This window comes from Mobula hypostoma, chromosome 3 (assembly GCF_963921235.1).
Source record: "Mobula hypostoma chromosome 3, sMobHyp1.1, whole genome shotgun sequence".
NCBI classification, from domain to species: domain Eukaryota; kingdom Metazoa; phylum Chordata; class Chondrichthyes; order Myliobatiformes; family Myliobatidae; genus Mobula; species Mobula hypostoma.
In genome coordinates, this window is record NC_086099.1 from 117824097 (window position 1) to 117840862 (window position 16766).

Genomic DNA, 16766 nt, shown 5'->3' on the forward strand with positions numbered 1-16766 from the left:
GGGTCTCCTTACCTTCTGTCCAAGACCTCTTTCAGAGTCGATACCTCCAGAAGACACGGTACATCATTAAGGACCCCTCACACCCTCTCCATGAACTGTTTGTTCTTCTGCCATCAGGCAAACGTTACAGGGGCATCAAAATTAAAGCCACAAGGCTACTAAACAGCTTCCTCCCACAGGCAGTCAGACTGCTAAATAGTTGCTCTACCTGACTCTGCTTTGGACACTTATAACTTGATTTTAACTGACATGTGGCTGTTGTGTTTTACTATTTATTGTTATGTTTACTATTTAGTGTTGTGTTTATTATTTAGTGTTGCGTTTGTTATGTTATGATTGCACTGCTCCTGGGAAACGCTGTCTCATTCTGCCCTGCAGAGCTGATGTACGGTTAGAATGACAATAAAGTTTTTTGAATCTAAAAAAAAATCAGGACATAAACAGAAAGGTGGTACATCAATTAATAGATTGGATGCATTTGATATATAAAAGAATACCAGTCACCAAGAGCAAGCATGTAGGCACAGCAAGCAAGCAGCTTAGCTTCACCGTAAGTTTTTGAGTAAAGGAACAATGATTTCTCATTACATTATACAGGGCCCTTCATGAGACTATACTTGGAGTATTGTGTGCAGTTTTGTTCTCCTAATTAAAGGAAGGATAAAGAGACAATACAGCAAAAGTTCACATGACTGTTTCCCATGGTGGAGATCTACCATTTATGGAGAGATTAAGTCAGCTAGATATATATTTAGTACGTCGTAGAATTAGAGGATCAAATTGAAACTTACAAAATTCTCACAAGCCTAAATGAGTTGGATATAGAAAGGATGTTTTCCCTGGTTGAGAGAGGTTTTAAGAATAAATTAAAAGCAAGAGATTCAGAACTGAAAATACAATAAATTCCTTCACTTAAAGGATGATGAAATGATGGAATTCATCGCCACAGAGGGCTGAGAAGGCTATGTCACTGAATATTTTTCAGGAGATGTAAATTTCTAAACACAAATCGCATCAAAGAAAATGGGAAGAGAGAGGGAAGATGGTATTGAGCCAATTAGCCATGTTTGTTCTGAATGGTGGAGCAGGTCTGAAGCAGCAAATAACCCAGATTGCTCATATTTGCTATGTTTCTATATTTTTTTCTATTTGATCATACTCTTTTCGAGTACACAAAGTAAAAATTACTGAAGTGAACAGAAACACATGAGGTTCTGCAGTTGCTGGAAATCTTGAGGCACACATAAAATGCTGGAGGAATTCAGCAAGTCAAGCACATCAATGGAAGGTGAGATATTTCATGTTGAGACAATTCATCTGAACATAATTCAATGGAAATGTAGATATTTAATCACAATGCTTACACAAATAAACCACTGATCTTTGTGTATCCTTTTAATGCCCAATTTCACGGCTCTCCAACAAAGTACTTTTCCAATGACTGCTGCACAAGTAGTCTTCAGTTGAGAGCTTCAGTCTGAAATAAAGGTCCTCAGAGAGCATGCCTCAATATACAGGACAATTTTATACCACTCCATTCTGGTCTAAGCTGTGGCAATTTGGGGTGCCTGGTGAAGCACTGCCAAAGGGCCAGAGAGGTGAATCTGAAAGTGGTTGTGCCAAGAGAAGACAGGAGTTTCAAGTCAGAGGACAAAAAAGATAACAGATGCTGGAATCTGGAATCTGAAATCTGAAACGAAAACAAAATGCTGTAAGAGCTCAGCGGACAAGCAGCACTTATGGAACCAAAAGGCGTAGTTCAATATTCCAAGTCGACCCTGCAATAGAACCGAGAGAATAAGAAAGTGAAAGTGTGGGGGATGGGATAGACACAGGATGAAAATTGGGAGGGGATATTGGTAGATGGAGTTAGTTTGGGGGGGGTGCAGGGGGTGGTTAGGACAGAGGCTAATACTGTAGGTAGCAGGTAAAACCAGTGAGAGGGAATGATGGACAAATGGAATCAGGTGGAGTAGGGGATGGGAAGGATGAAAAAAAGATGAAAACTAGGTGAAGAGATAAGTGTATATAGGAGAGTGTTAGTGCTGAGGGTTACCTGAAAATGCATATGTCAATAGTCATAGTCATACTTTATTGATCCCGGGGGAAATTGGTTTTCGTTACAGTTGCACCATAAATAATTAAATAGTAATAAAACCATAAATAATTAAATAGTAATATGTAAATTATGCCAGGAAATAAGTCCAGGACCAGCCTATTGGCTCAGAGTGTCTGATCCTCCAAGGGAGGAGATGTAAAGTTTGATGGCCACAGGCAGGAATGGCTTCCTATGACGCTCTGTGTTGCATCTCGGTGGAATGAGTCTCTGGCTGAAAGTACTCCTGTGCCCAACCAGTACATTATGTAGTGGATGGGAGACACTGTCCAAGATGGCATGCAACTTGGACAGCATTCTCTTTTCAGACACCACTGTCAGAGACCAGTTCCATCCCCACCACATCACTGGCCTTACGAATGAGTTTGTTGATTCTGTTGGTGAATATTCGTACCTTCAGATTTTAAACTACCCAAGTAGAATAGATGTTGTTCCTACAATCTGCAATTTGTGGCAATTTACATGTAAGGGGGTTTCATCTTTTATTTCACTGCGTAGGCTAATTAAAACAGCTTCTTTGTTATGTTATACTTGGGAATGCTTCTTTGTTATATTAAACGCTGAGAAAGTTCTTGTGCTAGCAGCTTGTTTTGGGTTAGAGTATGATAAGAATATGTTACCAACCAATTGGGATAGTTGTTATGTTTTTGGTGTATTTGAAGATATTGTATGCGCTGGGTTTTGGGATTTTAGCATTGTAGATTTCTGTAGATTTACATCAATATTTCTGTGTAGACCTATTTTTAATGCTATTGTGTAGCGACTTTGGGATGATACCCGTTGTAGATATTGTTATTGGGACAATATATACCCTGTTCATGTTCAAGAGTATTTCCATTTCCTTTTTTAACTCAGCATATTTCTAGTGTTTTTTACTTATTGATCACTGTATGTTATGTGTGTTTGGAATGGCTATATCTATTAAGTTGTTCTTGGTTGTTTATCCTTTATATTATATCCGTATGGTTATTATGGATGGCCCTATCTGTAATAATGGATCAGTTGTAATATAACTTGTAAGATTTTTTTTCTTTTTGTATTTGCAGTCTGCTGCCTTTTGCACACTGATTGTTTGTCTGTCTTGTTGGGGGTGGAATTTCATAGATTCTATTGTGTTTCTTGTATTTACTGTGAACGCCCACAAGAAAATTAATCTCAGTGTTGTATATGATGACATATATGTAATTTGATAATGAATTTACTTTAAACATTGAATTTGCATTGTTGATACAGCAGAATATGGAACAATGGGAAATTATAAGTAGAGAAATGATAGATGATTTTTATTCAGAAGAATGAGAGATCTTATAGAAACATAAAAAATTATGAAAGGGATAGATAAGATAAAGGCAGGAAAGTTGTTTCCACTGATAGGTGAAACTAGAACTAGGGAACATAGCCTCAAGATTCAAGGGAGTAGATTTAGGACAGAGATGAGGAGGAACTGCTTTTCCCAGACAGTGGTGAATTTGCGGAATTCTCTGCCCAACGAAGCAGTGGAGGCTACCTCAGTAAATATATTTAAGACAAGATTGGATAGATTTTTGAATAATAGTGGAATTAAGAGTTATGGACAAAAGGCAGGTAGGTAGAGATGAGTCCATGGCCAGATCAGCCATGATTTTATTGAATGGCGGAGCAGGCTTGACAGGCCAGATGGCCTACTCCTGCTCCTATTTCTTATGTTTATATCCAGAAAAGTGTGAGACATTGCACTTTGGGAGGTCAAATATAAGATATATTACTGTATATGGCAGGGTCCTGGAGAGCACCGAGGCACAAATCCATAGCTCCCTGAAGGTGGATAGTATGGTAAAGGTGATCATCATCAATCAGGCATCAAGTATTAAAAAAAGGGGTTATTTTGCAACTGAATAAAACTTTTAAGTTGTTAAATTGTTTAAGACAAAAAACAGCTCAGATTATACTTTCAATTTGAGGCCTTTAAGTTGGGCTAATTGTATTTAAATTACACAAAATATGTTTGTCAAACTTTCAAATTAATTCAAACAAGAAAACACTGTAACTAGCATATCAAAGAGGCCATAGCTGTCTTTCTTTAAGAATATTACAATACTTCACACCTTTAATTCTAAGTTTCATTATTTAATTTTATTTCAACATGAAAAATAAATGAATAAAAATTGACTGTTGCAGTCAGTGTGATGGCTGGGGCTGAATACTTTCTGCTAGTTCCCTGAAATTTGGCTCATAACTACAGACAGCTAATCTGAGACAGTCTGTGTGGTGTCTGTCAGTAAGACAGCTCTTGTACTTAGATTTAATAATTTTCATCTGTGAAAATGCAATTTCACATAGATAAGTTGACCCGAAGTAGGCACTGACTTTTAGTGCTATAAAACGAACACGCACACCGCACATTGCTGGGGCCCCATCAGTTGTAATTGCCACCAGTTTATGAATGAGGATGTCATTTTCACAGACGTATTTTTTTAAACTCATTGTAAATATCCTCACCTCTCGTTCTCTCCTTTAATTGCAAAAGAGTGAGGAAGTCCTCCTTTGTTGTAAAATCCTGGAAAGCCATTCTGACAAACACAACAAGCTGAGCTGTTTGCATTACATCCAGGGATTCATCGAATTGTAGTGAAAAATATTCACAGAGTGACAAGTCGATCCACAAACTCTGACAGTGACTCTGCCCTCCTTGTCACTGTTGCAGGGCCAAGCAGTATATTACGTATTGCGGTTGTGATGCCGTTTTTGTTTTTTCAAGTCATTAAAAACAGTCTGTGCGGAAATGGCCATTGCCTCCTTGAATAAATCGCCATCTGTAAAAGGCTTCTTGTGTTTAGCCAAAAGGTGTATTACACAAAATGATGCTTCAATTGCAGCCTTATTTTGAGCAGCATGTTTTGTGAAAAATGATTGCTGGGCCTTCAACCCTGATTTCAGCTCCTCAACTTTCCTGGCACAAATTGCACTCTTTGGGGGGTAGGTGTCTTTAAATTTCTGGTGGTTGGTGTTGTGGTGCCGCTCCAGATTCCCTCTTTTAGTCAGTGCTTGTGTTTGGTGGCACAACATACATACACACTTGTCTTTCACCAAGATGAATAGAAATTCCTCTTCCCATTCTGGATGGAATTTGTACGTTTTCGCCTTCTTTCGTAGAGCCTCTGCCATGCTATCAGGATATCACGAGCGAGTGCTATATATTGATGTTTGCGACAGTCTGTACACTTATCTAATCTAATTAGTCACTTTGATGCAGCACAAGCTACGCTGAAAATGCGGTGCATGGCGGGGGAGCTACACACGTGCACTGGGCAGAAAGAACGGAACTAAAACCCCGCAACCCGGAAACAATCTCTCTTTACAAACAGCTTTCAGTAGCGAAAGTATTGCTGTATTACTATTATCCTAATTAGTATTACTTATTTTTATAATGCTCACATTACAACAGTATTTGTGTATTTATTTTTTATTTTTTTCGGGATCTACTGGGAAAGTCTCAAAGATCGACGGGTTGGCGACCGCTACCTTAACCTCTCCAGCCTCATACCTCTACCTGGTGAATACTGATAAGAAGTATTTATTTTGGATCCTGCTCATATCCCTGGGTTCAGCCATAGATTACAGTTTTGGTTCTCTTGAGGGCACCTTTTCCTTCCTTGGCTACTCTAATAATACTATAAAAGGTTTTATCGCTCTCTGTAATCCTACTTGCCCAAGACAATTCGTTGTCTCCCTTTACCCTCCTAATTTCTTAAGTTCTCTTCTACATCCCTTATACACCTTAAATAACTCATTGAGTATCATTTCCCCATATCTGACATATGCTTCCTTCTTTTTCCGATCAAGCCTTCAACATACCTTTGTTAACCAAGTTTCTCAAACTATATAAAATTTCCTTCTTACTCTATTTGGGCATGTTGACTCTAAACTCGTAAACACCTCCCATTTATCCGATGTTGCTTTGCTCCCAATCTAAACTGGTAAACACCTCCCATTTATCCCATGTTGCTTTGCTCCCAATCTACTTCCACCAAAAGTGCACCAGGGCACTATGTGGGGAGCAAAAGCTGCATACAGCAATTATGTAAATAAAGCAGTCAGCACAATGTCATTATTTTACAACACAATGAACAGGTACAGGTTAATTGCAAACTGCAACCACTATGTTTACTTTTAAGGTTTAATCAATTTAAATTCTATGTCTGACTGAATTCACTTTTGAGCCATTATAATATACAGGCGTCCCCCGCTTTTCCAATGTTCGCTTTGCGAAACCTCGCTGTTACGAAAGACCTACATTAGTTACCTGTTTTCGCTAACAGAAGATGTTTTCACTGTTACAAAAAAAGGCAGCGTGTGAAAAAAGCAGCGCACGATAAAATGCAGCACACACCCCGAGCAGCCAAGCTCCTCCCCCGGAACTGCATTCTAGCCGGCATTGCTTAAACACGTGCCTGTGAGCAGCCGTTAGCAAGATGAGTTCTAAGGTATCAGAAAAGCCTAAAAGAGCTCATAAGGGTGTTACACTTAGCGTAAAACTAGACATAATTAAGCGTTTCAATCGTGGTGAACAAAGGACAAAGTGAGTTCGGCTTGTGGAAGTTAACGAAGATGATGTTGAAGAGATTTTGGCAGCCCATGACCAAGAACTGATAGATGAAGAGCTGATGCAATTAGAAGAGGAAAGGATAACAATCGAAACCGAATGCAATAGCGAACGGACCAAAAGTGAAGTCGTCCAGGAACTGAACATGAAGGAGATGACCTGCCTGCCCTGATGGAAACAGTCAACGATGAGATGACACCCCAGTGTCCCACCACCCCAACCTCCGGACTGCGGACCGATACATTGCTGCGGAGAATGCAGCGGTAGCCCCGACATACCCAGCACATCTTGAAGAAAAAAGCCGAAATAAACAAGCTAATTAATTAGGTGCCCCCTGGCACGTAAATGTCGGCCCAGATCAGAGGCTATTGCTGATTGCGTCGCCCCTGATCTGGGCCGACATTTACGTGCCAGGCGGCACCTAATTAATCAGCTTGTTTATTTCGGCTTTTTTTTTTAAAAGATGTGCTGGGTGCGTCCCGGCTACTGCTGCATTCTTCGCGGATCGATATCGGTCAGTGGCCCGGAGGTTGGAGACCACTGCACCACCCCAACCTCCAACGACTCAGCCTAACACACCATCATCAGTGTGCTCGGCGCTGTCTTCCCAATTCTGGTAAATGGCACTACAATGTACATACATTATTTCTACTTTATATAGGCTGTGTATATTTATGCGTTATTTGGTATGATTTAGCAGCTTCATAGCTTAAAGGTTACTGGAGAGAGCATTTCTGCCGAGAGCGCTTGCGCCATGTTTCTGCGAGAGTGCTTGCGTGAGATTTTCCCCATGGAGGACAGTTCAGGCAATGATTGTGGAAAAGTATTTCTACTTTATATAGGCTGTGTATTTATCATATCATTCCTGCTTTTACTATATGTTACTGTTATTTTAGGTTTTATGTATTATTTGACATGATTTGGGAGGTTATTTTTTGGGTCTGCAAATGCTCACAAATTTTTCCCGTATAAATTAATGGTTATTGCTTCTTCGCTTTACGACATTCCGGCTTAATGAACCGTTTCATAGGAATGCTCTACCTTCGGATGGCGGGGGAAATCTGTACACAAAATCAAAAGGTTGCTGGTAAAAACCAAAGGCAGCCAAAATACATGATGAGATGGAAAGATGGTCATCAATATGCAGTGTAGTCCTCAAGTCTTGATATCTAGCAAAGCAGACATAGTACAGCAGTAGCATGTAATAGTTGCACTATTTGGTATACAAGAACAGAATTAAGGTGCGTTTGAAAGGAGATGATAGAGAAAGATCCTGAAGACTAATAGGTGGATCAAATATTAATGTTATCAAATATTGCTAACTAATCTATTCCATAACTCCATAACTTTTACTGCTGAGAAGGCATGCATTCCAGCTGAAACATTATCATGCTACAAATTATCTTGAAACTATCCTGGAGTTCAATGACAAAGTTCTGCATTGTATCAGACATTTGCACAATATAACTGAGATTCAGAACATTCAACTTCAAAGAATATTGCTCAAAACTACTGCAATATAACCTAGCTGCAAGATAAGTGAATTGTGACATATAGGATAAACTACAGGCTCTGCTTATCAGTCCTTGTAATACATGTTCATTCATCATACAAATTCTAATGATTACTTTATTTCCGTCCATGAAATTCAACAGAATAAATGAGAAAGGAATTACATGAAGGGTCAAATTGTGGACATTGTTAAAGTTAAGAACTTGAATAAATACAGAGAAAGTGAATTTGTAATATATTCTATGTACAGGATTAACATGAATAGTTTTTCTGGTATCCCTTCTAATTCGCTCCTAGACATATTCATATCCACATAAATATGAAACACAATTAGAAGCTAATAGTGGAATTCTAAAATTGACTGCTTCTATCACATATGCAAAAGAAAAGCTTTCATTTGTTATAATGCAAACCTAAGAAGGAGAACGCCGTTAAAGTCAAAGACAACAAAGTACTCCAATGTAAAATGTTGTTGCTACTAATAATTTTACCTTGGTTTCCAGTCTTAGATATCTTAGGTGCACTCGCCATTAAGAAGTTAACATCAATTTCATCTTCATGGCAACCATTAGAATTCTAAAGTAGTAAAATGTTTTCACTATTATTATTTTAATAAAAATTTATTCTAACATTGAACTAACTCAAAAGCTATTCCAAAATATGCTCAGTCAAACTCAAAGCAATATTTGCTACAATTTCAAATCCTGGCCAATAATGAAGAGTGACCAAACCACTGAAAATCAGGTGGACTTATTCAGACTTTGATAAATCTCCCCATTTATCATATAAGGTTGTATAAACTTTATTCAAGAATTAAACAGATCTTAATTTTCTACTCCAAATGCATCTATTTCTGAAGTACAACGCAGAAAACAGGCAAAGAGCAAATGTACTGGAGCAATGTCATTTATATTGTTCATGTACTTCTTATAACAGGTGAAACAAGCAGTGTGACTGCAGTATTCTACTTACCTTTTAACATGCATTGGTGCAGTATGCTGTGCAAGATGTTGGTGAGATTGCACTTGGAGTGTGCATGCAGTTCTGGTTGCTTAGCTATAGGAAGGATGTCATTAAGCAGGAAAGATTCATGAAAATGTTGCCAGGACTGGATGATTTAAGGTTTCGAGACTGAATAGATTGGGACTGTTTTCCCTGAGCACAGGAAAAGTATGCAGAATCAGAATCAGGATTAATGACAATGGCTTATGTGGTGAAATATATTAACTTTGTGGCAGCAGTACAATGCAATACATGATAATAGAGAAAAACCACTGTGAATTATAGTAAGTGTAAAGTAAAGGCATCCGTTAGTCTTGCGAGACCATGGATCTGCACCTGGAAAGTCTTCACTCTCCAGGGCGCAGGCCTGGGCAAGGTTGTATGGAAGACCAGCAGTTGCCCATGCTGCAAGTCTCCCTTCTCCACGACACCAATGTTGTCCAAGGGAAGGGCGTTAGGACCCATACAGCTTGGCACCAGTGTCATCGCAGAGCACTGTATGATTAAGTGCCTTGCTCAAGGACACAACACGTTGCCTCCGCTGGGACTCGAACTCACGACCTTCAGATCACTAGTCGAATGCCTTAACCACTTGGCCACGTGCCAAGTAAGTGTATATAATAAAATAGTTCAATTAAGTTAAATCAGATGGCAGAGGGGAAGAAGCTATTCCTGACTAACTAAATGTCTGCCTTCAGGATTCTGTTCCTCCATTCTGATGGTAGCAATGAGAAGAGGACATGTCCTGGGTGGTAGGGGGTCCTTAATGATGGACGCCACCTTTTTGAGGCACTGCTTCTTGAACATGTCCTAGATAGAACTGAGGCTAGTGCCCATGATGGAGGAGCTGACTAATTTTACAACTCTCTGCCGCTTACTTTGATCCCACGCAGTAGCCCATTTCCCCCATACCAGACTGATGCAGCCTGTCAGAATGCTCTCCACGGTACATCTATAGAAATTTGCAAGTGTGTTTGGTGACATACCAAATCTCCTATTACTCCTAATGAAATACAGGTGGCCCCGCTTTTCAAACGTTCGCTTTACGAAACCTCACTGTTACGAAAGACCTACATTAGTTCCCTGTTTTCACTAACAGAAGGTGTTTTCACTGTTATGAAAAAAGGCAGCACACGGAAAAAGTTGCGCGCGATAAAAGGCAGCACGCAAAAAAAAATCAGCGCGCGCCCCGAGCAGCCGCTCTCCCCCAGATTCGGAACGGCATTCTCGCTGGCATTGCTTAAACACGTGCCTGTGAGCAGCCTTTTGCAAGATGAGTTCTAAGGTATCGGAAAAGCCTGAAAGAGCTTGTAAGGGTGTTACACTTAGTGTAAAATTAGACATAATTAAGCATTTCGATCGTGGTGAATGAAGCAAGGACAAAGTGAGTTCGGCTTGTGGAAGTTGACGAAGAGGATGTTGAAGAGGTTTTGGCATTCCATGACCAAGATCTGATAGATGAAGAGCTGATGCAATTGGAAGAGGAAAGGATAACAATTGAAACCGAGTGAGTAATGATAAAGTACGACTTTAATTTTGAAAGGGTACGTAGCTTTAGGGCGTATTTGTAAGGTGGTTTGAGTGCTTACAAAGAACTGTATGATAGAAAAATGCGCGAGGCTCAGCAGTCAAGCAAGCCTTCCAGATCAGCCACAGCAGACAACGAACCTCAACCTTCGACATCGAGGCAGGCAGCCATAGGAGAAGATGACCTGCCTGCTCTAATGGAAACAGACGACGAGATGATACCCCAGTGTCCCACCACCCCAAACCCCGGGCCGCAGACAGGTAATGATTCGCGGAGAATACAGCGGCAGCCGGGAGGCACTCAGCACATCTTTAAGAAAAAAGCCGAAATAAACAAGTTAATTAATTAGGTGCCACCCAGCACGTAAATGTCGGCCCAGATCAGAGGTGATTGCCGATTGCGTCGCCTCTGATCTGGGCCGACAATTACGTGCCAGGTGGTACCTAATTAATTACCATGTTTATTTCCGCTTTTTTCTTAAAGATGTGCTGTGTGCCTCCCAGCTACTACTGTACCCCTGCATACTTCGCGGACCGGTATCGGTTCGCTGCCCAGAGGATGGGGGCCACTGCACCACCCCAACCTGCGACGACTCAGCCTAACACACCATCATCAGTGTGCTCAGCGCTGTCTACCCAATTCTGGTAAGTGATACTACACTGTACATACATTATTTCTACTTTATATCGGCTGTGTACTTTTACGTGTTATTTGGTATGATTTGGCAGCTTCATAGCTTAAAGGTTACTGGAGAGCATTTGCGCCATGTTTCTGCAGACAGTGCTTGCGTGAGATTTTCGCCATGGAGAACAGTTCAGGCAATAATTGTGGAAAAGTATTTCTACTTTATACAGGCTGTGTATTTATCATATCATTCCTGCTTTTACTATATGTTACTGTTATTTTAGGTTTTATGTGTTATTTGGCATGATTTGATAGGTTTTTTGGGTCTGTGAACGCTCACAAAATTTTCCCATATAAATCAATGGTAATTGCTTCTTCGCTTTACGACATTCCGGCTTACAAACCGTTTCATAGGAACGCTCTACCTTCAGATGGCGGGGGAAACCTGTATAGCTGCTGTCTTGTTTTCTTAGGAGCTGAATCGATATATTGGGCCCAGGATAGGTCCTCAGACATATTGACACCCATAACTTGAAATTAATCACTCTCCCCACTTCTGGTCCCTCTATGAGGATTGGTGTGTGTTCCCTCATCTTACCATTTCTGAAGTCCACCGTCAGTTCTTTGGACTTACTGACATTGAGTGTAAGATTGTTACTAAAACACCACTCAACTAGCTAGTGTATCTCACTTCCGTATGCCCTTTTGTCGCCATTTGAGATTCAGCCAACAATGGTTACATCATCAGCAAATTTACAGATGGCATATAAGCTGTGCCTAGCCACACAGTCATGGGTGCAGAGACAGCAGAGCAATGGACTGCGCACACATCCCTGAGTTGCGCCAGTGTTGACTGTCAGTGAGATGGAGATGTTATTTCCAATCTGCGCAGCTTGTGGTCTTCTGGTTAGGGTATCCAAGATCCACTTGCAGAGGAAACTACAGAGGCCCAGACTCTGGAGCTTTCTGATCAGAAATGTACGAATGATGGTGTTAAATGCTGAGTTATATTCAATAAACAGCATCCTGACATAGGTATTTTTATTTGTATATTTAGAGAAGTACATAAAGAGGAAAAGTTTTGGAGATGTGGGTCAAAAACAGTCAAGTAGGACTAGCTCAGAGAAGCATGAATGGGTTGGGCCAAGAGCGTATTTTCATGCTGTATAATTCTATGAGTCTAACGGTCAAGTCATACCTGAAACCTGCGCCATCTTTCTTCTATCTTAACAGGTGACTAATTTCAGGAAGATTTTAGTTAAATCAAATTAGAAACTTTGTAAATACCCAAAACATTTAGCTAAGTTCTCTGACATTTAGTTAATTGGGTGGACAGAACAGAAATGTAACAATTAAGGGTCAATTAAAATTAAAGTTGTAAACTTTCATTCAATGCAATTTTTAAAAATTCAATCTCAGTTGTCAGGGCAAAAATAATAGACTTTCAGATATAGCTAATTTGGTGACCTCATTATTCAAATATACAACTTATTGGTAATCATTGATTCTGATTTTGCACCCCACAGTTCCCGAGGATACACTGGATTGTGTAGTGGGAGAGAGAGCTTAAAAGTAAGCAGTGATAGACAGGACATTTTGCTTGGCACAGTTCCTGGGGGGACATTAGATTGCATAGAGGAAGACAGTTTAACAGAAGCAAACGGGGAGGAGCAGACAGTATATTTTGCATGCTACAGTTCCCAAGGAGACATTGGATTACGCATAATTAGGCACTTGGCAAGGGCAATTAAAAAGAAGTCAGCTTTAAGCAGATTGACCATTATGGGAACGGCCATTGTGTGAGTGGGTCAGTGTTAGAGTGACGAGTTAAGGTTTTGGCTCAACGAAGCTTCAGCAAAGAGAGTCATAGGCTGTAGGCAGATTTACGACTATACCTGCAAAAAGTGCATCCGGCTACAGCTTCCAAGAGACTGTGTATGAAGTTGAAGCCGGAACTGGATGAACTCCAGATCTTTTGGGAAGTTGAGGGGTTTATAGACATGATATACAGGGAGGTAGTTACACCCAAGGTGCAGGATACAATATTAACTAGGTGACTGTCAGGAATGTGAAAGGAGATAGGCAGGCAGTACAGAGTACCCCAGAGGCCATTCCCCTCAACAACAAATATACCACTTTGGATACTTTTGGGGTGGGGTGGGGGAGGATGACCTAGCAGAGGAAAGCCACAGTGGTCATACCTCTGGCACTGAACCTGGGTCTGTGACTCAGAAGGAAAGGGGGGGAGAAGAGGCAAGCTGTAGTGATAGGGAATTCGTTGGTTAGGGGAACAGAAAGGAGGTCTGTGCATGAGAATGAGATTCTTGGATGGTATTTTGCCTCCTAGGTTCCATGGTCAGTGACATCTCTGATCAAGTCCACAGCATTCTTAAGTGGAAGTATGAGCAGCAAGATTTGGTACCACTTGACATGGGTAGGAGGGGTGAGTTCAAAGATTTAGGTGCTAAGTTAAAGGACAGGACCTTCAGGGTTGTGACCTCAGGATTGCTACCCATGCTATGTGCTAGTGAGGCCAGAAATGGGAAGATTATACAGATTAACACATGGCTAAGGAAATGGTGCATGAGGGAGTGCTTCAAATTTTTGAGCTATCTTCTAGGAAGGTGTGGCCCGTACAGAAGGGACAGTTTGCACCTTAACTAGAAGGGCTACTAATATCCTAGCAGGAACATTTGCTAGTGCAGCACAAGATGCTTACCCTAGAGTTGCGGGGGGTTGGGAACCAAAAACCCCAGAACAAATAGTGGAGTGGTTGTGAAAAATGATGTTGTTAAATCTGCATGGTCAGAAATCAAAAAGTTGAGCACAGTGAGAGTAATATTCTGAGCTGTGTATATTTCAAGGCAAGGAATATTGTAAGAAAGGCAGAGGAGTTCAGGGCATGGATCAGCATATGGAATTATGACATTGTAGCTATTAGTAAGACTTAGTTGCAGGAGTGGTAGGACTGTCAACTCAGCATTCCGGGATTCTGTTGTTTTAGATGTGATAGAGCAGGATGTATTAAAGGTGGTGGGGGGGGGGGGCAGGCAGGTTGACATTACCAGTCAAGGAAAATGTTGCAGACTGTTGCAAGGAACATAAGGTTGTGATGGTAGGTGGTTTTAAGTTTCCATATATTGACTGTGACTCCCATACTATAAAAGGGCTGGATGGGAAAGAGTTAATCAAGTGTGTACAGGAAAGTTTTCTTAATCAGTACAAAGAAATCCCAAATAGAGAGAGTGCGATACTAGATCTCCTATTAGAGAATGAGTCGGCACATGACAGAGGTTTGTGTAGGGGAACACTTCGCATCTAGGAATAATAACGTCACTAGTTTCAAGGCAATTATGGAAAAGGATAGGCCTGGTCCTTTGGTTGAGGTTCTAAATTGGAGAAAGGCTAATTTTGATGGTATCAGAAAGGATCTGGTAAGTGTGGATTGGGACAGGTTGTTTTCTGGCAAAGGTGCACATGGTAAGTGGAATTTGTGAAATTTTGAGAGTGCAGACTTTGCGTGTCACTGCCAGAATAAAAGGCAAGGACAACGAGTTTAGGGAACCTTGATTTTAGAGATATTGAGGCCCTGGTTAAGAAATAGAAGAGGGTGTTTTGCAGGTATAGGAAGGTAGGAATGAATGAAGTATTTGAGGAGTACAAGAAATGCAAGAGAACACTTAAAAAGGAAATCAGGAGAGTTAAAAGACATGAGATTGCTCTCAGGCAAGATGAAAGAGAACCCCAAGGGCATCTACAGGCTGAGAGCAAAAAGACAGCAAGAGACAAAATTAATCTTCTGTAAGATCACAGTGGTAATCTATGTGAGGAGCCGAAAGAGGTGAGGGAGATCACAGATGGATTGTATTTACTCAGGAGACAGACACAGAGTCCATAGAAGTGAGGCAAAGCAGCAGTGAGGTCATGGGCCTTGTTCAGATTACAGATTTGTTGCCTTGCGGCAAATTATGGTGCATATATCCCCAAGGCCTGACAAGGTGTTCCCTTGGACCCAGTGGGGACTAGTGGAGAAGTTCCAGGAGCCTCTAGCAGAGATATTTAAAACATCATTAGCCACAAATGTGGTGCCAAAGGATTGGAGGATAGCTAATGTTGTTCCACTGTTTAAGAAAGGTTCTAAGAATAAGCCAGGAAATTATAGGCCAGTGACCCTGACATCAGGAGTAAGAAAGTAACTGGAAGGTATTCTAAGGGACTGGATAAATAATTACTTGGATAGAGAGAGACTGATTAGGGAGAGTCAAAATGGCTTTGTGCACAATAGGTCATTTCTAACCAATCTTATACAGTTTTTCAAGGAAGTTACCAGGAAAGTTGATGAAGGCAAGGTAGTGGTTGTTGCCTACATTGGCCTTTGACAAGATCCAGCATGGGAGGTTGGTCAAAAAGGTTCAGTTGCTTGGCATTCAAGATGAGATAGTCAGTTGGATTACACATTAGCTTTATGGGACAAGCCAGAGGGTGGTAATAGATGATTGCCTCGCTGACTGGAGGACTGTGACTAGTGGTGTGCCACAGGGATCAGTGCCAGGTTTATAGTGTATAACAACGATCTAGATGATAATGTGGTAAACTGGATCAGCAAACGTGTGCATGGCACCAAGATGGAGAGTGTACTGATAGATTGGGAATGTAGTGTACTGAGAGGCAGACTATGAAAGCTTGCAGCAGGAACTAAACCAGCTGGAAAAATGGACTGAAAAATGGTAGATAGAATTTAATGTAGGCAAATGTGAGGGTTGCACTTCGGGAGGACCAATCAGGGCATGATTATGATTATGATTATGAAGACACGCAGTCCTCTTTTATTGTCATTTAGTAATGCATGCATTAAGAAATGATACAATATTTCCTCTGGTGTGATATCACAAAACACAGGACAGACCAAGACTGAAAAAACTAACAAAACCACATAATTATAACATATAGTACAACAGTGCAACGATACGATAACTTGATGAAGAACAGTCCATAAGCACTGTAAAAAGTTCAAAGTCTCTCAAATGTCCCACATCTCACGCAGATGGGAGAAGGAAGGAAAATCTCTCCCTGCCATGCCCAACCACAGTCCAACTCTGAGTCGTCCAAAAACTTTGAGCCTCCGATCAGCTCTCCGACACCGAGTACCGAGCGCCATCTCTATCCGAGCGATTCGACCACAATCTCAGTCGCCAACAGCAGGCAAAGCCAGGGATTTTGAGGCCTTCCCTCTGGAAGATTCCCAATCGTGCAGTAACAACAGCAGCAAACTTGCATTTCAGAAATTTCTCCAGATATTCCTCTGTGCTTTCACATCTGTCTCCATCAAATCAGAATTATCCACGGCCCGTTTAACAGATACGATATCTTTTTCACCGGAGGGCTGCGCACGCTCAGCACAC

General features: G+C 40.9%; 1 protein-coding gene across 1 annotated transcript in view; it reads right to left on the reverse strand.

The window, feature by feature from the left end:
- The window catches only part of sycp1 (synaptonemal complex protein 1), a 230083-nt gene extending 221313 nt beyond the window's left edge, over positions 1-8770 (reverse strand). Inside the window, exon 1 of the mRNA XM_063042478.1 lies at positions 8702-8770. Within this exon, the coding sequence (XP_062898548.1) occupies positions 8702-8741 (40 nt within the window). The 5' untranslated portion in view covers positions 8742-8770. The remainder of the gene's footprint in view (positions 1-8701) is intronic.
- Positions 8771-16766: the final 7996 nt, after the last annotated feature.